This window comes from Tachyglossus aculeatus, chromosome 4 (assembly GCF_015852505.1).
Source record: "Tachyglossus aculeatus isolate mTacAcu1 chromosome 4, mTacAcu1.pri, whole genome shotgun sequence".
Taxonomy (NCBI): domain Eukaryota; kingdom Metazoa; phylum Chordata; class Mammalia; order Monotremata; family Tachyglossidae; genus Tachyglossus; species Tachyglossus aculeatus.
In genome coordinates this window covers 39,885,157-39,908,655 of record NC_052069.1, presented here as the reverse complement: position 1 = coordinate 39,908,655, position 23,499 = coordinate 39,885,157, and the positions used below count along the sequence as shown (strand labels likewise).

Sequence of the window (23,499 nt, the reverse complement as noted above, 5' to 3'; positions counted from 1 at the left end):
CCATTATTATTATTACTTGAGGTCTCACAACCATTTAGGAGATTGGACACAACAGTCTCACAGACCTTCACTTGGGCAGACAAGTGGCAGAGCCAGGATTAGAACCAGTTCCTTCTGTCTCCTAGGCCGGTGCTCTATTCATTAGGACATGCTGCTTCTCCATACCTTTTCCTCTCACTTCGGTACAGAATCTGATTTCTTTAATCACCACACTCTGTCTTGCAAACTACGAGGACTCTCTCAGTCCTCCTTTATTCTGCTCATTCCTTTGTTGATTGGTGCATTGTTAGACAATGTTCTGTCTGGGTAGCAGAATTTTGTGATCGCTGTAAGGCCTCTATTTCTCATGACAACGTGTGCTTGTGTGTAGGACTTCTGGCTGTGAGCTGATATATGACTTTAGTTATCTTTAGATTTATTATTAGTCCAGACTACTGTTCTGGTTGTTACAGTTTTTCTTAATTTGAAATTTTATGATTCAGTAAGAATAGTATCTCAAGTCCCATTAGCAGCAATTCAATAGTTTCATGGTTGTCTCTGGACAAATATCTACAACTATTTGAACCAACCCCTCTGAGGTTCGTACTTGGAGAGTTTCCAGTACTCTACCAGCCTCAGCAATAATAATAATAATAATAATAATAATGGTATTTGTTAAGTGCTTACTACGTGCCAAGCACTGTTCTAAGTGCTGGGCAGGATACTAAGTAATCAGGTTGTCCCACGTGGGGCTCGCAGTCTTAATCCCCATTTTACAGATGAGGGAACTGAGGCCCAGAGAAGTTAAGTGACTTGCCCAAAGTCACAGAGCTGACAAGGGGCAGAGCCAGGATTAGAACCCATGACATAGCTATGGGAGGGAAGGTCAAGCAGAGGCCTACCCATTCCATTCCTAGCTTGGGCAGTGGCTAGCAAGTGGAAGGCAGTCTGTTACAGGTCAAAACTCACCCATGCTGGGCTGCAGCAGCATAGAAGAGAGCCAAGGGCAGAGACTTGAGTTTACTGCTGGGAAGGTAGCAATGGTTAACCACTCCTGTAATTTTACCAAGAAAAAATCTATGGATCCACTACCAGAATGATTGCAGATGGCGAGCGGGGCATTCTGGAAGAGATGTGTCTGTGGTGTGTCTATGGGTTGGAAACGACTCGGCATAAGACAAGACGAACCACATGAAAATGCATGTGTTTCAGAAACAAATACAGAAAAAAAATTACTAACAATGCATAGAGTAATGACAAAGGAGAACCATTAATGGATGGATAGTATTTATTGAAACAGGATTAAGAATCCTTCAATGCTCACCGCCTACACTGTATTTTATCCTAATGTGTAACCTGAAGTCAGTAAATATAAGAACAAAAAAGGAACTTTCATTGTGTTTGTCTCAAAATAATCCAGTTTCAGGTCAGCTACTTCTATGGCTTTACCTATTCAGAACACATAGGGTGATGCTCTTGCTATCATGAGAATTACCACTGACAAAGCCTTCCCATGTGAATGAGAATGGGTTTATTTTCAGGACCAGGTTTATTGGCAGGTCTGAGCTCCAGTGGAAGGATGGTTGGCTGTACGAACAACAGCTTGTGCAATATTAGATATCTCTGATTTCTGATGGGCTTCATCGAAGGCCTGGACTGCAATAAAGATGCTGCCGTTGCTTTCTAATGTGATGTTTTCCAGTTTAAACGCAAAGGTTTCCTTAGTGTTGGCACTCTGAGGTTTCAGACTAGTAGTGTTCACTTGAAAGGCATTGTCAAATTCGTCCCTTAGCTCGAGAACCGTGTTACTTAATTTTATGATGTTTCCTGTAGCTAAAAAGAGGAAAAACAAGCAAACATATTCTGGAGTTGAGACAGGTAAATTCAGCTTCCTGTTAGCTTTCTCCCTCTCACCCATTCCCTATGGAAAAAAAAATGGGTAGGTTTTTTATGAGCCATTTCTCTGGAGTGCCTGTCTCCTGTCTCTTTCCATCCCAGTCCATAGTTCACTCTGCAGCTCAGATCAGTTTTCTAAAAAAAATTAAAATTCAGTCCATGTTTCCCCACTCCTCAAGAACCTCAGAGTGTTGTCCATCCACTTCTGCTCCTCACCATTAATTTTAAAACCCTCAATCACCTTTCTCCTTCCTTGGGAAGCAATTTGATGTAGTAGATAGAGCCACAGGTCTGGGCATCAGAAGGCCATGGGTTTTAATCCCAGCTCTGCTACTTGTCTGCTCTGTGACTTGGGCAAGTTTCTTCACTTCCCTCTGCCTTAGTTACCTCATCTATAAAATGGGAATTTAGTGCTCCAGCGCTTCAAACAGTGCTTTGCACATAGTAAGTGCTTAACAAATACCATCATTATTATGAGCTCCGTGTGGGACATGGAATGTATCAAACCTGATTTGCTTGTATCCACTGCAGCACTTGGTACAGTGCCTGGCACATAGTAAGCGCCTAACAAATACCATTATTATTATTATTATTATTATTATTCCTATCTTACCTTATGGATTTCCTTCAACAACTCCCCTTACCAACATAATTACTGTACCTGGATCTCATCTATCTCATCACCAACCCCTCACACACATCCTGCCTGTAGCCTGGAACTCACTTCTCTTTCATATCCGATATACTATCACTCTTCCCACTTTCATCTCCTCCAAGAGGCCTTCCCTGACTAAACCCTCATTTCCCCCTACTCCCACTCTATTCTGGGTCACCCTTGAAATTGGATCTGTACCCACTAACACAAGATATTCACCATACCCTCAGCCCCAAAGCGATTATGTACATATTTGTAATTTATTTTAATGTACATAATAATAATAATGACATTCATTAAGCACTATGTGCAATTAATAATAATAATAATGGCATTTGTTAAATGCTTACTACGTGCAAAGCACTGTTACTGTTCTAAGTGCTGGGGAGTTTACAAGGTGATCAGGTTGTCCCACGGGGGGCTCACAGTCTTAATTCCCATTTTATAGATGAGGTAACTAAGGCACAGAGAATTGAAGTGAGTTGCCCAAAGTCAAACAGCTGACAATTGGTGGAGCCGGGATTTGAACCCATGACCTCTGACTCCAAAGCCCGTACTCTTTCCACCAAGCCATGCTATATCTCACCTGATAGACTGTAAGCTCCATATGGGTGGGGAACATCTCTGCCAACTCTATTAAACTGTACTATCCCAAGAATTTAGTACAGAGCTCTGAATATAGTAAGTGCTCAATAAATATGATTAATTAATTGTGTTACCCAAGGGAACTTGTGGGAGTCCCTTGCAGTTCAGTTCTGGGTCACCTTCTATTTTCTGTCTACATTCACTCCCTTGGCAAACTCCTTAGCTCTCAGGGCTTCAACTATTGTCTCTATGAGGATGATCCCCAGCCCTGACTTGTCTCCTTCTCCGCAGTCTTGCATTTCCTCCTGCTATTGGGACATATCTACTTGGCTGTCCAACTGACAACTCCAACTTAACATGTTTTAAACAGAATTCTTCATCTTCACAATCAATCCCTGCCCATCCCCAGACTCTCCCACCACTGTAGGCAACACCATCATGCAAACCCATAACCTTGACCTCACCATTTCTCTCACTCAGCCCACATATTGTTTGTAACCAAATTCTAACTAGAATAACTGTGGAATCCATCCTTTCTCTCCATCCAAACTATTACCCTGCTGACTTAAGCACTTATCACAATCCACCTTGATTATTCCATCAGCCTCCTCACAGACCTCCCTGCCTCCGGTCTCTCCCCATTTGAGTTCATATTTCACTCTGCTGTCCAGATCATTTTTCTTAAAGTCATTAATTCTACAACCACTAGAACTTCCCACAGTTAGACATCCATCTCTGTACATCCATCTCCTAACCATCGACTTTAGGCAATCAATAAATCACTTATGGTGAGCAGACCTCTCTACTGAGTGTTTTACGGCATTCACTTAGCTCTCCCCTTACTAGCTTATCTAGCTAGTTTCTTACTGCAATCCAGACCACACCTTTATCTGCTCTAAAATCACCCCATTCACTCTACCTCGATTTCATTTGCCTCTCCTCTGACCTGTCCATTTCCTCCCTCTGACCTCAAATTTCCTTCCCACTTCATATACACTCAGTGAATTTCACTGACTGATGATCGATTGATCATGGCAAAGTCCAGATCCTCTGACTACCAAGCCTGTGCTCTTTCACCTAGGGGTTCCCACCTATGGCATATTGTTTTGTTCTTTTGTTCAAAAAAATTTTCTTCATCCATTCTGGGCATCCTGGTGAGACCAAACGAAACCTCAAACTTACCTTGTCCTTCATCAAAGTCATCCCCTGGAGCTGTCCAAGTCAGATGGATTTTATCTTCCTCAACTTTCGCCGTGAGATCTATAATTTTACATGGTGGAAACTTATCTGGTATCGTGCCGGAGGGAACGTTTGTGATCTCAAATGAACTTCCCAAGGCTGTTCTGCTGAAATTCTCCACTTTTGACTGAACGTTTTTAAGAACGATTTCAGGTTTGGGTGGGTTCATTCTGAGTTTACCTACAAAAAACACAGATACCCAAAATTACTTTTGATATGCTGTACAATCCTCCTTTCCAGATCCAGAATCCATTTTCTGCTGTGTCTAGCCTGCGAGTCAAGATGGGGATGTCCAGAGGGCAGATGAGAATATCACAAATGCCCGTCAGATATATCAAGAAGATTTCTTTGAAACAAGTTACTTGTGTGTTTTCAGGAGAGTTTGCTCCAGACTAATGATAGAGCTTCCAGATATAATTAGAGAATACTAGGCTGTCCCTGCAGATGGATCTTTATTCAGCCTGTGCCTAATTCATGGAAATAGGATCTTATAGAAATCTGATAGAAACTCCACAGGAGCTGCCATCTCAAAGGTCACAAATGATCTCCTTCTTGTGAAACCCAACGGCCTCTTCTTCACCCTAGTCCTCCTCAACCTCTCAGCTCTCCTTCGACACTGCTGACTGTCCCCTTTCCCTGGAAACACTATCCAGCCTTGGCTTCACTGCTACTGTCCTCTCCTGGTTCTCCTCATATCTCTCTGGCCACTCATTCTCACTCTGTTTTGTGGGCTCCAAATCTACCTGCCACCTCCTACCTTGGGAGTCCCTCAAGGTTCATTTGTGGATCCCATTATGTTCCCCATCTTCACCTACTCCCTTTTAGAATTCATTGGCCCCCATGGCTCTATGCAGATGATTCCCAAATCTGCATCTCCAGCCCTGATCTCTCTGCAGTCTCGCATTTCCTCCTGTCTTCAAGGCATCTCTACCTGGATGACCCTCCAACACCTAAAACATATCATGTCAAAAACAGAACTCCTTATCTTCCCACCCAAACCCTGTCCTCCCCCTGATTCTCCCATCATTATAGACAGCACCACCATCCTTACTGTCTCCCAAGCCTGTAACCTTATCCTCAACTCATCTTTCTCATTCAACTCACATATTCAATAAGTCACTGAATCCTGTCAGTTCAGCCTTCACATCGACAAAAATTCACCCTTTCCTCACCATCCAAACTGCTAGCACATTAATCCAAGCACTTATATCCCTCCTTGATTCCTGTATCAGCCTCTTTTCTGATCTTCGTATCTCCTGTCCCTCCCCACTCTAGTACAAACTTAATTCTGCTGCCTGGATCATTTTTCTACAAAAAACATTCAGTCCATATTTCCTCACTCCTCAAAAACCTCCAGTGGTTATCAATCTAACTTTGCATTAAACAGAAACTCCTTATCATTGGCTTTAAAGCACTGTCACCTTGCCCTGTTCTACCTTACCTTACTGCTGTCCTATTGCAACCCAGCTCTCACACATTTCTTTCCTCTAATATGAACCTATCCAGAGTACCTCCATCTTGTCTATCTCACCACTAACCTCTGACCCCCATCCTGCCTCTGGCCTGGTACACCCTCCCGTTCATATCCGACAATTACTGTCCCTGATTCAAAGCCTAATGGAAGGCACATCTCCTCCAAGAAGCCTTCCCAGACTAAGCCCTCATTTCCTCATCCCCAACTCCCTTCTATACCTCCCTGACTTGCTCCCTTTATTCATCCCCGCTCCCAGACCCACAACACTTATGTACATATCTGTAATTTATTTATTTATATTAATGTCTGTCTCCCCCTCTAGACTGTAAGCTTGTTGTGGTCAGGGAATGTGTCTATGAACTCTTTGGTATTGTCCCCTCCCTAGTGTTTAGTACTGTGCTTTGCACACAGTATGCAGAAGAGCAGCATTGCTTAATGGTTAGAGCATGGGCCAGCGAGTTAGAAAGAACTGGGTTCTAATCTTGGGTCTGCCACTCGTCTGCTATGTGACCTTGGGTAAGTCATTTAATTTGTCTGTACCCCAGTTCCTTCATCTGTTAAATGGGGATTAAAACTGTGAGCTCCATGAGGGACAGGGACTGTGACCAACCTGATTAGCTTGTGTTTACCTCGGTGCTTAGAACAGTGCTTGACACATAGTAAGCACTTAACAAATACTATCATTTTTATTATTAGCAGTAAGCGCTCAGTAAATATAATCACTTGGTTGATTAATTTAGCTCAATGCCAAATCTGCCAGTCACTGGCCTGCAAAACTTGGGGTAAGGGGGCAAAGATTTTCATGGAATAGGTACAAGCTCATTTTTTTCTTCCATCTTGGTGACATATGGCTGGCTCCCTAATAATAATAAAATTATAATAAATAATAAAAAACTCTCTCTTCAAAGCCTTATCAGTTTTCTATCCATCCTTTCTTCAGTGAACAAGAAACTTTATCTACAAAGCTTGATTCACCCCTATGTATATATCTGTAATTTGTGTATATTAATGCCTGTCTCCCCCTCTAAACTCATTATGGGTAGGAAACATATCTGTTATATGGTTATAGCGTACTCTCCCAAGTGTTTATTACAGTGCTATGCACCCAGGTAGTGCTCAATAAATACAATTGATGGGTGAACTGACTAATAATACTGCTCTTGGACAACAGAAGAGCCAATGAAGTGATTAGGCATTTTTAAGGGAATAATTTGGAAATAAATGTACCATATAAGGCAAAGCCATTATCATACTTATTATTGTCTTTATCAACAGTAATATTATTATTAATACAAGAATATTTACATGTTTACAATCTCCGATTTTTCTGGATTAGATAACTCCAGAAATAACATAATTCTCAACAAAGATATTCATGACATTTGAAGTAAAATGTTTTAAGGCAAAATCATCCATTCACTCGTAGTTTACTCTAGACACCTTTAGAGTTCTGATTTTAGCACATCACTTACCATTTTCTATACTGCCTGGTATGTACATAGCTCCGTTCTGTTGGGGGTTAAAATTCTGCTTGTATCTCCCTCCTAGAGCCTGCACTTTTAAGCTGTGTCTGCCGTTTCCCTTGTAAGCGGTAAAATATCTTGAGTAGACCCCATCGTTGGCAGCCACATCAGCCCCTAGTGATAGAAATGTAGGAATGAAAAGTAATGCCAAGTAAAAGGAGAATCTGAGCCCTTAGTGAATTCATTTGTGGATGAGCTGACCATTTTGGGGAATGATTTGTAATTTTTCTTCAATTTCCCTCTAGATCTTAAACTCACTGTGGGCAGCGAAAATGTCTGTTATATTGTACTCTCCCAAGTGGTTAGTACAGTGTTCTGAAGACAGTAAGTGATCAATAAATAAGATCGACTGACTAATGAAACAAATATCATGTGGACTGAGTGCTGATTCACCTAGAAGGATCATGGGGCCAGTGAAAACTGTTCCACTAGTGTACAAGGAAGGACACAGGAAAAAAAAAAAGCATTCCTGAGGAATCCAAACTGCATATTTGCAGTTGCAAGAAAGAGCACCTCTGTATTTAACTCCATAAAGTGTCTTCCAGGTTGTATTTAATAAATACGTAAACAGCGAAGACTTGATGTGGAGCCGTTCTGCTCCTGAGAAGTAGCGTGGCCTAGGTGATAGAGCATGGAGCTGGGAGTCAGAAGGACCTGGGTTCTAATTCCTCTCTGCCCCATGTCTGCTGTCTGACCTTGGGCAAGTCACTTCACTCCCTGCACATCAGTTACCTCATCTGTAAAATGGGGATTAAGACTGTGAGCCCCATTTGGGATGGGGACTGTATATAACCGGATTAAGTTGCATCTACCCCAGCTCATAGAACAGGATTTAACCCCCAGTAAGCACTTAAAAAGTACCATAAATTATTATTATTATTCTTCCTGAGAGAGGTGGGTACCACTTCTCCCTTTCTGCACAAACCCCTGCTGCCCTGTTACTGTGGAAGTGCCTTGAGGGCAGGGGCAATGTGGATAGAGCACGGGCCTGGAATCAGAAGGTCATGGATTCTAATCTCAGCTCCACCACTTGTCTGCTGTGTGACCATGAGCAAGTCACTTCACTTCTCTGGGCCGCAGTTATCTCATCTGTAAAATGGGGATTGATACTGTGAGCTCCACATGGGACAGGGACTGTGTCCAACCCCATTTGCTTGTATCCACCCCAGCACATGGTGCCTGAGACATAGTAAGTGCTTAAATACCAAAATTATTATTATCATTCTCCCCTCATTATATTCTCCCACACAGTAAGGAAAACACTCTGCACAAAGTAAGAGCTTAGTAAGTATTGTTAATTGAGTCAATCCTGATCTCCCCAACCTTGCAACCGGTCAGGGAAGGAAAAGTGAAAGAGAAGGATAAGGAGAGGAGAGTCGCGCAATTGAACCTATTTTTTTCCTTTCAGAGATAAATTTAAAACCAGTTGAATTTATTCTATTGAGAATCATATTATCAGGAGGAATTGGTAACATAAATGATTATTCAGATGACTTGAAATAAAAATGTAACATTAAGACGGTAGTTCAAAATTACCTGCACCATTATCTAGAAGTTCCAGGGTAATCGGTTTTCCACTCTGGGGTTCAATAGTAGCGATCACTTTGGCCCCAAGGACAGGAAGAAACTCTTGGCTAACTTCGGCGTAAACAGCCATCGGACTGGGGAAGGTGTTTGTGGCCTTATTCATGCGAGGAGTCACTGTCAGTGGAGGCACCTTGGGATTGGCTGCCCGTGAGGTCACTGTCACGGTTAGGATTTGCGCAGGTGATTCAATGCTGTATTTCCAAGTTCCCACCTAACATACCAGTGGAAATATTTTAAAAATTAACTTTAAGCCTTAGAAATCTCTCCCTGTTCTCTCCATTATTCATCTTAAGATGAAGACTTCCCCTTTCCAGGTTTGGTTCTTGGGATGAAACCAATGTTTAGCCCACCTATCATCAGTTCCAGTGTGCCTCAGTGGAAAGAGCCTGGGTTTTGGAGTCAGAGGTCATGGGTTCTAATCCCGGCTCTGCCACTTGTCAGCTATGTGACTTTGGGCAAGTCAGTTCACTTTTCTGGGCCTCAGTGACCTCATCTGTCAAACAGGGATGAAGACTGTGAGCCCCATGTGGGACAACCTGATCACCTTGTAACCTCCCCAGTGCTTAGAACAGTGCTTTGCACATAGTAAGCACTTAAATGCCATCAATTAATTAATTTCCTTCCTCTCTGACAGTATAACCATGGAGAAGAGGAGAGTTTCTCTTCTGAGATCTGCCGAGCAGAAACAGTTGTTGCTGCATTTTGAACAAAAGTTCCTTCAAGTTTCTTATCCAGAACAAGGAATTCACTTTTCTGAGCTCTTGCTATTAGGAAACATGGTTTGAAACTGCTGTTGTTCCTAATGAAGCCTCTTTGTGGAAAATGAGATGTGAAACTTTAACTAATCAATCAGTCAATCAAGGGTATTTATTGTGAACTGAGTTTGTGAAGAGTGTTGTATTAACGACATGGGAGAGAACACCACATCCCTGCCTACAAGTAGTTTACAGTCTAGATGGGGAGACAAACATTAAAATAAATTATGGATATATACATTAGTTTTGTGAAGCTAAGGGTGGAGTAAATGAGTGCGTAAAAGGTATAGGTCCAAGTACATAATAATAATGGTGTTCTTTTAAGCGCTTACTGGGTGTCAAGCACTGTGGCATAATGGATAGAGCATGGGACTGGGAGTTAGAAATTCATGGGTTCTAATACTGGCTCTGCCACTTATTTGCTGTGTGACCTTGGGCAAGTCACTTCATTTCCCTGTGCCTCAGTTACTTCATCTGTAAAATGGGGATTGAGACTGTGAGCACCACAAGAGACAGGACCTGTGTCTAACCCTATTTACTTGTACTCACTCCAGCACTTAGTACAGTGCCTGGCACATAGTAAGCGCTTAACAAATACCACAATTATTATTATTATTGTTATTAGATATGAACTAATTAGGTTGGACCCAGCCCCTGTCCCAAGTGGGGCTCACAATCTTCATCCCCATTTTACAGATGAGGTAACTGAAGCACAGAGAAGTAAAATGACTTGCCCAACATCACAAGCTGACAAGTGGTGGAAGCAGGATTAAAATGCTTTTCATTTTGACTCCTAGGCCTATGTCCTATCCACTAGGCATTCTGCTTCCTACTAGGCCACAGAAGGGAGAGGGAGGAGGGATCATGAGAGCTTGGTTGAGAAGTCCTCACAGGGGAGGTATAATTTTAATAAGGATTTTAAGTCCTTGCCAGAGCCTCATCTTCCAGGCAGGGCCAAAGTTTGGCATCCTAGAATCAGTTGCAGTGGACTCAATTACCCTGATGATGTCTAACCTCTGTTCAATGCAGCTACACACCTTTCCCTGATGATGTGTTATTCTTCCAATACTGAGATTTCCTGCATGTTGCAATGAGTCAGTGAACCCGCTACATGGCCACTATGCTCAGTTCTCCCTTTAGTTCAATGCTTCTCCAGTACTGGCAGTCAAAATATGAAAGGGATAATCCACACCAATGCACAAAATTTGATTTCGTCTTGTTGAAAATGTTAAGGGAACAGAAGACAGAATGTTGCATTCACCTCAGCTGTGCCTGGTATCTGGAGATGAGCCATCCTGGATTTTGCATCTTTTGTAAAAGCGTGATGTCCTTGTCCTTTGGGGTCCCAGAGAAAGATGTTGGGGGTCTGAGCTGACCATGTGACCAGGAAGAAGGTATCTTTACCCACTGAGTTGTCCACAATCACTGTGCCATTCATCCACCCTTTTTGGTTCAGGGTTAGGCCTGTGCTTTCAAGCTGTTAGTGTGAATAAACAGAATATTCAGCTGTAAATATAACAAATGTACATTTTTCTTCCAAGAGCATTTTATCTCTAGTTTAAGGCTGAACACGTTCTCAGGGAAACACTATGCAACCAATTTTATTTTCTGAGCACTTAGTATGTGCAGAGCATCATATCAAGAACTGTATTAAGGATGCTGTATAGCATCCTTTCAGAAAACTGGCATGGGATTGTTGGAAATGTCATTTGTGGAGGAGGAGGAATAGTGGTATTTACTAAGTGCTTAGCCTGTGCAGAGCACTGTACTAAACATGGGGAAGTAATACACAGGAGGGAATTATGCACAATCCCTTGCTCTCAAGGGGCTCATGATCTAGAAATGATTAGATGTCAGATTCTCTTTTTTATTAATCAGCAAGAGTGAAAGACGATTAAAGATGAGAATGAATGAGAGGGTCAGTGATCAATCAAGTAGATAGTTTGGTGGGTTGATGATGATGGCATTTGTTAAGTGCTTACTATGTTAACAAATGTACTGTTCTAAGTGCTGGGGAGGATACAAGGTGATCAGGTTGCCCCACGTGGGGCTCACAGTCTTAATCCCCATTTTAAAGATGAGGTAACAGGAACAGAGAAGTTAAATGACTTGCCCAAGGTCACACAGCTGACAGTTGGCAGAGCTGGGATTTGAACTCATGACCTCTGACTCCCAAGCATGTGCTCTTCCCACTGAGAAACGGAAAGTTAGCCATACAGGAAGAGAAGAGAGGGATGGAAAGTCAGGGTGAAATGTGTGCTCTATAGGATATTTCTGGTCTGGGCAGAAAATCCCATTGGGTTTTCTGCTGACAATGAAAGTAAGCTGTCATTCATCCTGAATCTCCCATTCCCACAAAATAACAGGCCTGTAACTGTGGAGGAGAGAAACTCCTCCTTATTCCAGTGGCATGACAAGATCTCTAGCATTGGGGCAATGCACTTCACAGTCCCATTTCGTGGGCAGGGGCTGGGTGGAGTATGGATGATAGCAGGATTCCCAACTATCTGCAGGTAGATGAACTCAGTGGCACAGATGCAGATTGAACATAGGATTTAAGGGCAGAGCGAACTGTAGCTTTGGGCACTGTGGAGTAACAGCAGACTGTAGAGAAGAGACAGCAACAGACAGACCAGCAGAGAGGCAATCAAGGATAAGGCTGCTCTACATAACCTTCCCCTGGCCCATAATGCCCTCCCTCCACACATCCACCAAGCTAGCTCTCTTCCTCCCTTCAGAGCCCTACTGAGAGCTCCCCTCCTCCAGGAGGCCTTCCTAGACTGAGCCCCCTTTTTCCTCTCCACCTCCCCATCCCCCCCGCCCTACCTCCTTCCCCTCCCCACAGCACTTGTACATATTTGTACAGATTTATTACTCTATTTTACTTGTACATATTTACTATTCTATTTATTTTGTTAATGATGTGCATACAGCTTTAATTCTATTTGTTCTGACGATTTTGACACCTGTCTATATGTTTTGTTTTGTTGTCTGTCTCCCCCTTCTAGACTGTGAGCTCATTGTTGGGTAAGGACCATCTCTATAGGCTGCCAACTTGTACTTCCCAAGTGCTTAGTACAGTGCTCTGCACACAGTAAATGCTCAATAAATATGATTGATTGAATGAATAAGTCAAGACTTCAGGCAATCAGGATATCACGCAGGGACAGATGCTACTAATGACAAACACATCACCTTAGAAAAGGCCAATCTTTAGCAACCCAGTTCAAATGGATTGTTGGCCCCACAGAAGCTTTTTCAGATACACTCAATCTCATTGATAGGATTTACACCATAAGCTAGGTCATTTTTGAATCAAAGGCTGCTATAGAAATGAGAAGCATTGTGGCCCAGTGGAAAGAGCGCAGGACTGGAAGTCAGGAAGCCTGGATTTTTATTCTGATTCCACTACTTGTCTGCTCTGAGACCTGGGGCCAATCACATAGCCACTCTGTGCCTCGGTTACCTCATCCGTAAGATGGGGATAAAATACCGGCTCTTCCTCCATCTTAGATTTCAGGCCAACATGGGATTGTGCCTGATCTGATTATCTTGTATCTACCCCAGACTTTAGCACAGTGCTTTAAATACCATCATCATCATCACTTTGGGATTCGTTCCACTGAATCTGGCACTCTCGACATTCGCTTACTAACAGAGATTGTCCTTGTACTTCTGAAAAGTTTCTTAAATCCAGGGGGAGGGAGAGGGACTGGCATCAGTGGTGTTCCAGATAATTAGTTGGGCATGCCAGCTGCCATGTCTGCTTCGCTGCTGTTTCAAATTATGAGGTCTGATTTCTCTCCTGTGCACTAGCAGTGACAGAGCAGCACAGAGCATAAGTACAGTCAGTATGTAGGGTGCTATACTTAACGCTTGGTAGAGCACAATAGAAGCAAGACACCGTCACTGCCCTCAAGGAGCTTGCAGACAGGGGAGAAGGTCACAGAGTGTATAACTGATAAAAAGAAAAAGAGAATGGAAAGATGGTTTGGTGTATGAATAGTTGCTATGGTGGCTGTGAGTGCACATGTGTTGAAGTGGTAGATGGAAGAGTGTGATCTTGGGAGGAGAAGACAAGGCGAGACTACCTTCTGTAAGAGGGGGGTTTTCAGATGGGCTTTAAAATAGAGAGAGCTGGGTTCTGGTAGATGTGAAGAAAGGGAGAGTTCCTGCTTGTCAGTTTACTAAATCAATCAATCAATCAATCATATTTATTGAGCGCTTACTGTGTGCAGAGCACTGTACTAAGCGCTTAGGAAGTACAAGTTGGTAACATATAGAGACAGTCCCTACCCAACAGTGGGCTCACAGTTGAGACTCCTTAGCATTGTCTGCTTTGTGTAGTGTATCCTCCAGTTTATTACTAATTTTCCAGTTTAGATAGTATTGTACTGATTGGAAAATTTCTAATTGCAGGATTGGAGCTTTTATTTAAAGTACCCACTAAAGCTCATGGTATTTAATTCTCATGCATGTAAGATAATAATAATAACAATAATGATGGTATTTGTTAAGTTCTATGTGCAAAGCACTGTTCTAAGCGCTGGGGGAATACAAGGTGATGAGATTGTCCCACATGGGCTTACAGCTTTAATCCCCATTTTACAGATGAGGTAACTGAGGCACAGAGAAGTTAAGTGGCTTGTCCAAGGTCAAACAGATGACAAGTGGTGGAGCAGGGATTCAAACCCATGACCTCTGATGCCTGGGCTCTTTCCACTGAGCCACGTAATAATGATAAGAATAAAAACATTTATTAAACACTTATTATGTGCCATGAACTGTACTAAGCACTGGGCTGAAGTACAAGGTAATCAGGTAGGATATAGTAAAATAAACTCAGTTATCTCAAAGTATGGTGCACTCTACTATTTGCTTGATAAGTTCAGAAATAACTAAATGATATGTATACTGCCTACCAGTATCTAACACTCTAAAAGGTGACACAAAACACATATAATAATAATGATGGCATTTGTTAAGCACTTACTATGTGCAAAACACTGTTCTAAGCACTGGGGAGGTTACAAGGTGATCAGGTTGTCCCACGGGGGACTCACAGTCTTAATCCCCATTTTACAGATGAGGTAACTGAGGCACAGAGAAGTTAAGTGACTTGCCCAATGTCACACAGCTGACAAGTGGCCGAGCCAGAATTTGAACCCATGACCTCTGACTCCAAAGCCCGTGCACTTCCCATTGACCCACACTGCTTCTAAGTAGTGTGGTCAAAGTAAATTGAGGGAACATGTATAAATAAATGCTAAGGAAGGCAGAAATAAATTCTTAAATACTAATGTTGATTGAAGGGATGATGTGGTTCAATGAGGTGGGAAGTTAATTTGGAAAAGCTTATTGAAGGGGATGGGATTTTAGGAGGGATTTGAATGTGGGGAGGGAAAGAATTACTAGCTGTGGGAGCAGTGTTAGTGAGGGGAATTTTGCTGTAGTGTGTTAGCCAAAATGCAAATAAACATACACACTGTAGCAGAACTGAATGTAATTATTTAAAACTCAAACCTGGATAGACTGTTGAGTGAAATCTCCACTTCTTGATGAAAGTCTACTGAAAGCATCAATCAGGCCATTGTTCTGGGCTGCATCTGAAGGAGCCGTGTTTGTGCCTCCTAAAATGGAATTTATATTGTGGTAGTTACTTTTTGGAATTTGGCTGTTTGGTGCAGCATATGATGGTAAATCCAATATCATATTCTCCCATGTGGGGAGGGGATCCCATTCCCAACCACCTTTCCTTAACCATCCACTGTCACCAGCTTAACAAGCGGTCACTAGGAGATGAAAGAGGGATCCTTGATCTTGAAGCAAAAAGAACCAAAAAACTATAAATCCAATCTTTGCAGTTAATGTTTTCCAGACTTGTCTTCTACTAAATCCCCTCTATTTTCTTTATCATACCCAACAAAGTTTTCCCCTTTATCCATCGCCTTGTCTCCTCCTCTATTCTTAGGTTCAATTCTGTATATAAAAATTTCTGATTTTCCTTATTAAGCTACTTAGAGGTGGTCAGTAACCACCACCAACTTTTGCTTGCTGACATGCCTCAGCTACTCTTGATAAAGATGATAATGATGATGATGATATTTAAGTGCTTTCTAAGTGTCAAGTATTGTACTAAATGTTGGGATAGTTGCAAGATAATCATGTTGGACACAGTCCCTGTCCCACATGGGGCTTACAGTCTAAGTGGGAGGGAAAACTGATATTGAATTCCCACTTTAGAGTTGATAAAACTGAGGCACTGAAAACTTAAGTGACTTGACCACAGTCACACGGCAGGCAAATGGCAGATAAGGGATTAGAATCCAAGTCAATCAATTGTACTTATTAAGCACTTAACAGTGCACTGTACTAGTCACTAGGGAGAGAATAACACAACAGCTTAACAGAACTCATTCTCTGCCCTCAAAGAGCTTATATCCACTACTTTCCAGGCCCATGCTCTTTCGGCTAGCCCACTCATCTCGTGGGAAGATCAGCTCCCATTAGTTTATAGGCTCTTTTGAACTTTAAAAGATTTTTCTCTATTAAGCCCTTCTTCTGAAAGGTGTTGAACACATTGGATAGGATGATGTGGATGGGTTCAAAGGTCAAGTTTACCTGTCAAGACTGATAGTTGTTCTAGTTCCTTGGCAGCTGAAGTTCCCAGAGCAACAGTGTGAATTGTGGCTCCACTCTGTTTCACCTCCTCAAAACAAGAACTTATAGTTGCGTCTTCCCCATCTGTCAGCAGCACGATTTCAGAGCCGTCGGTTGTCTGGAACTTCTGTGTAATTGCCTGAAGACATGCATTTAGTGCATTAATTTAGGGGTTTAGAATTGCAGAATTACAAATAGCCAGCTGCATAAGGAAAATGCTTTTCACCCGAAATGCAGCTCGGACTCCACTGCAGATTGATGTTCCTCCTCCAGCTGCCGCAGGTAGCTTTGTGATCAGCTGATTTCGGTCATCCTCACTTACGATTTGAATTAGAGCACTTTGGATAACAGCTGTGCTATCAAATACAACCACCCCGACCGAGGATCCTTTTTCAATAATCTGCAGCAGGAACAACTTGGCTGCCTGATTCATTCGATTAAGACGATCCATATCCTGGGCAAAGGAGAGCACAAATAAAACTTCTATATGTATTACAAGATGCAAACTCACTGCACAGCATAGTGATCTTTGAGGCAGATATAATTTTGTGTTCCTGTATGAGTGCCTAAGTCCTGAGCTTATTAAATGGGTCAACCCGGTTAGAAAATCAATCAATCAATCAATCAATCAATCATATTTATTGAGCACTTACTGTGTGCAGAGCACTGTACTAAGCGCTTGGGAAGTACAAGTCGGCAACACATAGAGACAGTCCCTACCCAACAGCGGGCTCACAGTCTAGAAGGGGGAGACAGAGAACAAAACCAAACATACTAACAAAATAAAATAAATAGAAATGTACAAGTAAGATAAATAAATAAATAGAGTAATAAATATATACAAACGTATATACATATATACAGGTGCTGTGGGGAAGGGAAGGAGGTAAGAAGGGGGGGATGGACAAGGGGACGAGGGGGAGAGGAAGGAAGGGGCTCAGACTGGGAAGGCCTCCTGGAGGAGGTGAGCTCTCAGTAGGGCCTTGAAGGGAGGAAGAGAGCTAGTTTGGCGGATGGGCAGAGGGAGGGCATTCCAGGCCCAGGGGATGACGTGGGCCGGGGGTCGACGGAGGGACAGGTGAGAATGAGGCACGGTGAGGAGAGTAGCGGCAGAGGAGCAGAGGGTGCGGGCTGGGCTGGAGAAGGAGAGAAGGGAGGTGAGGTGGGGGGGGGGGGGGGTGAGGTGATGGACAGCCTTGAAGCCGAGGGTGAGGAGTTTCTGCCTGATGCGCAGATTGATTGGTAGCCACCGGAGATTTTTGAGGAGGGGAGTAACATGCCCAGAGCGTTTCTGGACAAAGACAATCTGGGCAGCAGCATGAAGTATGGATTGAAGTGGGGAGAGACACGAGGATGGGAGATCAGAGAGAAGGCTGATGCAGTAGTCCAGACGGGACAGGATGAGAGCTTGAATGAGCAGGGTAGCGGTTTGGATGGAGAGGAAAGGGCGGATCTTGGCAATGTTGCGGAGCTGAAACCGGCAGGTTTTGGTGACGGCTTGGATGTGAGGGGTGAATGAGAGAGCGGAGTCGAGGATGACACCAAGGTTGCGGGCTTGTGAGACGGGAAGGATGGTAGTGCCATCAACAGTGATGGGAAAGTCAGGGAGAGGGCAGGGTTTGGGAGGGAAGACAAGGAGTTCAGTCTTGGACATGTTGAGTTTTAGGTGGCGGGCAGACACCTAGATGGAGATGTCCTGAAGGCAGGAGGAGATGCGAGCCTGGAGAGAGGGGGAGAGAGCAGGGGCAGAGATGGAGATCTGGGTGTCATCAGCGTAGAGATGATAGTTGAAGCCGTGGGAGCAAATGAGGTCACGGAAAATGACATTTTATCACCAGTGTAAGCTTCAACTTCTAGCTAAGTCTTTGGTGCTGTTAACCAAATAGATCTAAATGAAACATTATAAGGATTCAAGTTGTTTGCATCATTAGGTGCTTTAGAAGCAGCATGGCTTAGTGGAAAGAGCACAGGCTTGGGAGTCAGAGGACAAGGGTTCTAATCCCGACTACACCACTAGTCTGCTGTGTGACCTTGGGCAAGTCACTTAACTTCTCTTTGACTCATTTATCTCATCTGTAAAATGGGGATTAAGACTGTGAGTTCCGTGTGGGACAACCTGATTACCTTGTATCTACCCCAGCACTTAGAACAGTGCTTGGCACATAGTAAGTGCTTAACAAATACCATAATTATTGTTAGTATTGTTAATGCCAGGATATAGGATGTTCCCTGGGTTTATGCTATTACTATTGGTGATATTCATGGTGATATTTTCCATACTTGTCTTCCCTTTACTTTTCTTCTCCCCACCAAATCCTCCCCTTTATTATGTATATATAAATCTCTGAATGTCTCATTAAAATCACTCACTCAATTGTATTTATTGAGCACTTACTGTGTGCAGAACACTGTATTAAGCACTTGGAAGAGTACACTATAACAATAAACACACATTCCCTGCCCACAACAAGCTCACAGTCTAGAGGAGGAGACAGACACCAAGTGAGAAAACCTGAAAAGTCTTGACATGAAGAGGGTAAGGGACACCTAGACCATCCTTTCCATAGATTATCTTCCATTTCTGGTATTATTGTTGTTATACTGACTGAACTTTAATGTACTTAAACCATAAAGGCTGAACCTATCAAGAAAGCTCATGGTTTCTCCGTTCTGACTCGGTTGCTTGCCCTATCTGTAATTTATTTTAGTGTCTGTCTCCTGCACTAGATTCTAAAGCTCATTGAGGGTAGGAATCATGTCTAACTAACACTATTATCCTCTTCCAAGTATGCAGTACATGCTTTGAAAAGAGTAAGCGCTCAGTAGATACTTTTGTTGGTAGATTGATTTGAATGTGAAGTATTTGGAGAGTTACCAAACTTTTCTTTTCTGTGTGCTTTTTTGTGTGGGGAACAGAGAGGAATTCTGGTTAAGGGCAACGGACCCTGTGAAAAGTCAGTCAGTCATCTGGAAAATTTCCCTCGGTGCAACAGAAATGAAAAATTCTGCTGCCAAATTGTACTTTCCAAGCGCTTAGTACAGTGCTCTGCACACAGTAAGCGCTCAATAAATACGATTGAATGAATGAATTTTGATAGGTCCAGCTACACATGCTCACTGTGGGCCAGCCTGACCCCACGATCGGTTCTCAATGCACCGGTGGTGGAGTAATAATTTTATTTTATTTTATTTTATTTTGTTAATATGTTTTGTTTTGTTGTCTGTCTCCCCCTTCTAGACTGTGAGCCCACTGTTGGGTAGGGACCGTCTCTATATGTTGCCAACTTGTACTTCCCAAGCGCTTAGTACAGTGCTCTGCACACAGTAAGCGCTCAATAAATACGATTGATTGAATGAATGAATGAACGCAAGGGACACAAGAGGGAGCTGAGGCAGTGCAATGTCCACATGATAGGGAGAGCGGGCAACCCACACCTGGATGAGCCCAAGCCTCCCACAGGTCATTCCGCCTGTGCCCCTGAGTCCCAAATGGACCCCCAAGAGGGTCCAGAATTTGGCTGGGATGGTCTTACCGCCATGCTTCCGGACTTATCAAGCACCAAACAGACTCTTCTGATGATAGACTTCAGCAAAGAAAAGACAGGCTTTGGTGGCTGGCCAGTCATGGGTTTGCTGTTCTTGAAGTCAGCTGAATCCTTGATGACATCCCAAGTGCTTCGGCAGTTGCACATTCGGTTTTGAGGGTTTGGAGCGTCTGCGTTATGGTTGTGCTCTGTACAGAACTCAACCACCTGGAAAAGACATTTCGTTGAGGATGGTTAGAACTAGGCACGGGTATCACCAAAAAACAATCCCCCAAATCAATCAGCCCAGTGATGAGAGAGTCATATTTTAAAGATCCCTGTTTAACTCTTTCTTCTCACATACTGTGTGATTCTTGGAATAATTAACGTGCTTTGGGGTTGTTGGTTAGAGAGATTGTATTTAACCATATGGTCCCTTGACATCTTTGAGTTAATTCACATATGGAGGTGTAGGCCTTTCCTTTGAGGGTGTCCCCTGCTATCCTAGGTGAGCAGGTAAGGATGTCCTCTGCAGGGTTGCATAATGGGAAGCATGTTTCCACCCCTTTACTGATGTAAAATACAGTGAATTAGCCCCTTCGCCTCTTGGGAAATGTAGTCATTTTTTAATGGTATTTGTTAATGAGAAAAGTGATACTAATAATGGTACTAGTGAAGCACTTACTATGTGCTAGGCACCATTCTAAGCATTGGGGTAGTTACAAGATAATCAGGGAAGCAGCATGGTGTAGTATATAGAGCATAAGCCTGGGAGTCAGAAGGTCATGGGTTCTAATTCTGGCTCCTCTGTTTGTCTACTGTGTGACCTTAGGTAAACCACTTCATTTCTCTGGGCCTCAGTTCCCTCATCTGTAAAAGGAGGATTGAGACTGTGAGCTCCATGTGGGACAGGGACTGTGTTCAACCCAATTTGCTTGTATCCACTGCAGCACTTAGTACAGTGCCTGGCACATAGCCATTATTATTATCACGTGGGCCAGGGGTCGATGGCGGGACAGGTGAGAACGAGGCACGGTGAGGAGATTAGCGGCAGAGGAGCAGAGGTTGCGGGCTGGGCTCTAGAAGGAGAGGAGGGAGGTGAGGTAGGAGGGGGCGAGGTGATGGACAGCCTTGAAGCCCAGGGTGAGGAGTTTCTGCCTGATGCGTAGGTTGATTGGTAGCCGCTGGAGATTTTTGAGGAGGGGAGTAACACACCCAGAGCATTTCTGGACAAAGGCAATCTGGGCAGCGGCGTGAAGTATGGATTGAAGTGGTGAGAGACAGGATGAAGGGAGATCGGAGAGGAGGCTGATACAGTAATCCAGATGGGATAGGATGAGAGCTTGAACGAGCAGGGTAGTGGTTTGGATGGAGAGGAAAGGGCGGATCTTGGCAATGTTGCGGAGGTGAGACCGGCAGGTTTTGGTGATGGATTGGATGTGAGGGGTGAACGAGAGAGCGGAGTCGAGAATGACACCAAGGTTGCAGGCTTGTGAGATGGGGTATTGGCTGTAGAGCAGAATCTAACATGTTTCCAACCCGGTGCAATGCCTATTTGCCATGAATATCACTGGGACCCTCGACCAGGGGAGCGGGAGGGGGCCCAATGGGGGTGCGCCCACCACCCCCGGCCAGTCCTGACAAGGAGGGTCCGGCTCATGCCTGTCTGTGTCTGTGCTCTAGATTGTAAACTCATTATGGGCAGGGTATGTGTCTACCAGCTCTGACGTACTTTTCCACGCACTGAGTATAGTGCTCTGCATATAGTAAGTGTTCAATAAATACCGTGGATTGATTGATTGATGGTAGCAGTGGTTTCGAATACCTGGTCATCCTGTTAAGAAAATATTTTTACTTTCCCCTTCTAGTTCCCTTTTGTAAGTTTATTTCTCCCTCTTCTTTCTTCAGTGGGACTAGAATGTGAAAATGAATTGTATGTAATGATGGAGCCCAGAGTCTCCTGTTGGGAATGCTGGATGAGGGACAGTTCTGAGATTCCAGAATGGGAAACCTGTGTAGAGGAATTGATGGCAGTAGTAGTGGCTGGTGCCGTTCCGCTCCAACTCACCTTTATTTTTGTGGTATTTGTTAAGCTCTTAACAGCTCTTACAGTGTGAGGAACTGTACTAAACTCTGGGGTAAATACTAGCTTATCTGACTGGACACAGTTCCTGTCCCACAAAGGGCTAGCAGTCTTAATCCCCATTTTACAGATAAGGAAACCTAGACCCGGAGAAATAATAATAATAATGATGGTATTTGTTAAGCGCTTACTATGTGCAAAGCACTGTAAGCACGGGGGGCTCACAGTTTTAATCCCCATTTTACAGATGAGGTAACTGAGGCACAGAGAAGTTAAGTGACTTGCCCAAAGTTACACAGCTGACAGTTGGCAGAGCTGGGATTTGAACCCATGACCTCTGTGAAGGTCATGGGTTCAAGAAATTAAGTGACTTGTCCAAGGTCACCCAGCAGACAAGTGGTGGAGCAGGATTAGAACCCAGGTCCTGCTGGCTTCCAGGCCCATGCTCTTTCCACTAAGCCATGCTGCTTCCTGTCAGCTGGGTTATTGCTAGGGCATAGAGTGAAGTGGGTGGGTTGGCGGGGAGGAATGCCACACACTGAAACAATCACATAAAGGTTTTCTACCTGCAGGGCATACTTTGAGCCCTAGCAGTGAGCCAACCCTGGTCCTCAGGACTGTGACCAGGCGGGTGGATGTGTTGGTAGCTGCTGTGATCTCCGCAGACCAGCAATATTTCAGGATTCCTACTGGGTTCATCCATCTTGCAGAACATCTTGGGGATTCTTCAATCGTATTTATTGAGCGCTTACTGTGTGCTGAGCACCGTACTGTTTCTTTCAGAAACCTTCAAGAAGCAAAGCTGGGACTAGAACCCAGGTTGCCTGATTCCCAGGGAAGTGCTCTTTCCACTAGAACAGCAGCAGGCTGTATGTTGTACCTAGGGCGTCCTGGGTCTCCAGTTTGGAAAAATTTTAAGCTCACTGTGGGCAGGGAGCATGTCTACCAGCAGCGTGGCTTAGTGGGAAGAGCACAGGCTTTGGAGTCAGAGGACGTTGGTTCTAATCCCAGCTCCACCACTTGTCTGCTGTGTGACATTGGGCAAGTTGCTTAACTTCTCTGGGCCTCAGTTCCCTCATCTGTAAAATGGGGATTAAGACCGAGCCCCCTCCTTCCTCTCCCCCTCGTCCCCCTCTCATTTCCCCTGTCTTACCTCCTTCCCTTCCCCACAGCACCTGTATATATGTATATATGTTTGTACATATTTATTACTCTATTTATTTATTTATTTTACTTGTACATATCTATTGTATCTATTTTATTTTGTTAATATGTTTGGTTTTGTTCTCTGTCTCCCCCTTCTAGACTGTGAGCCCACTGTTGGGTAGGGACTGTCTCTATATGTTGCCAACTTGTACTTCCCAAGCACTTAGTACAGTGCTCTGCACACAGTAAGCACTCAATAAATACGATTGATTGATTGATTGACTGTGAGCCCCGTGTGGAACAATCTGATTACCTTATATCTACACCAGAGCTTAGAGCAGTGTTTGGTACATAGATAATTATGGTACTTGTTAAGCACTTACTACATGCCAA

General features: G+C 43.6%; 1 protein-coding gene across 1 annotated transcript in view; it reads right to left on the bottom strand.

Moving 5' to 3' along the window:
• Window positions 1-1,307: 1,307 nt before the first annotated feature.
• Window positions 1,308-23,499, bottom strand: part of LOC119926894 (calcium-activated chloride channel regulator 1-like) — a 36,465-nt gene continuing 14,273 nt past the window's right edge. Inside the window, exons 6-14 of the mRNA XM_038745351.1 lie at window positions 19,887-20,105; window positions 16,580-16,807; window positions 16,315-16,492; window positions 15,217-15,323; window positions 10,955-11,170; window positions 8,888-9,149; window positions 7,301-7,465; window positions 4,298-4,534; window positions 1,308-1,812 (exon numbers count right to left, since the gene is read on the bottom strand). Of these exons, the coding sequence (XP_038601279.1) occupies window positions 1,529-1,812; window positions 4,298-4,534; window positions 7,301-7,465; window positions 8,888-9,149; window positions 10,955-11,170; window positions 15,217-15,323; window positions 16,315-16,492; window positions 16,580-16,807; window positions 19,887-20,105 (1,896 nt within the window). The 3' untranslated portion in view covers window positions 1,308-1,528. The remainder of the gene's footprint in view (window positions 1,813-4,297; window positions 4,535-7,300; window positions 7,466-8,887; window positions 9,150-10,954; window positions 11,171-15,216; window positions 15,324-16,314; window positions 16,493-16,579; window positions 16,808-19,886; window positions 20,106-23,499) is intronic.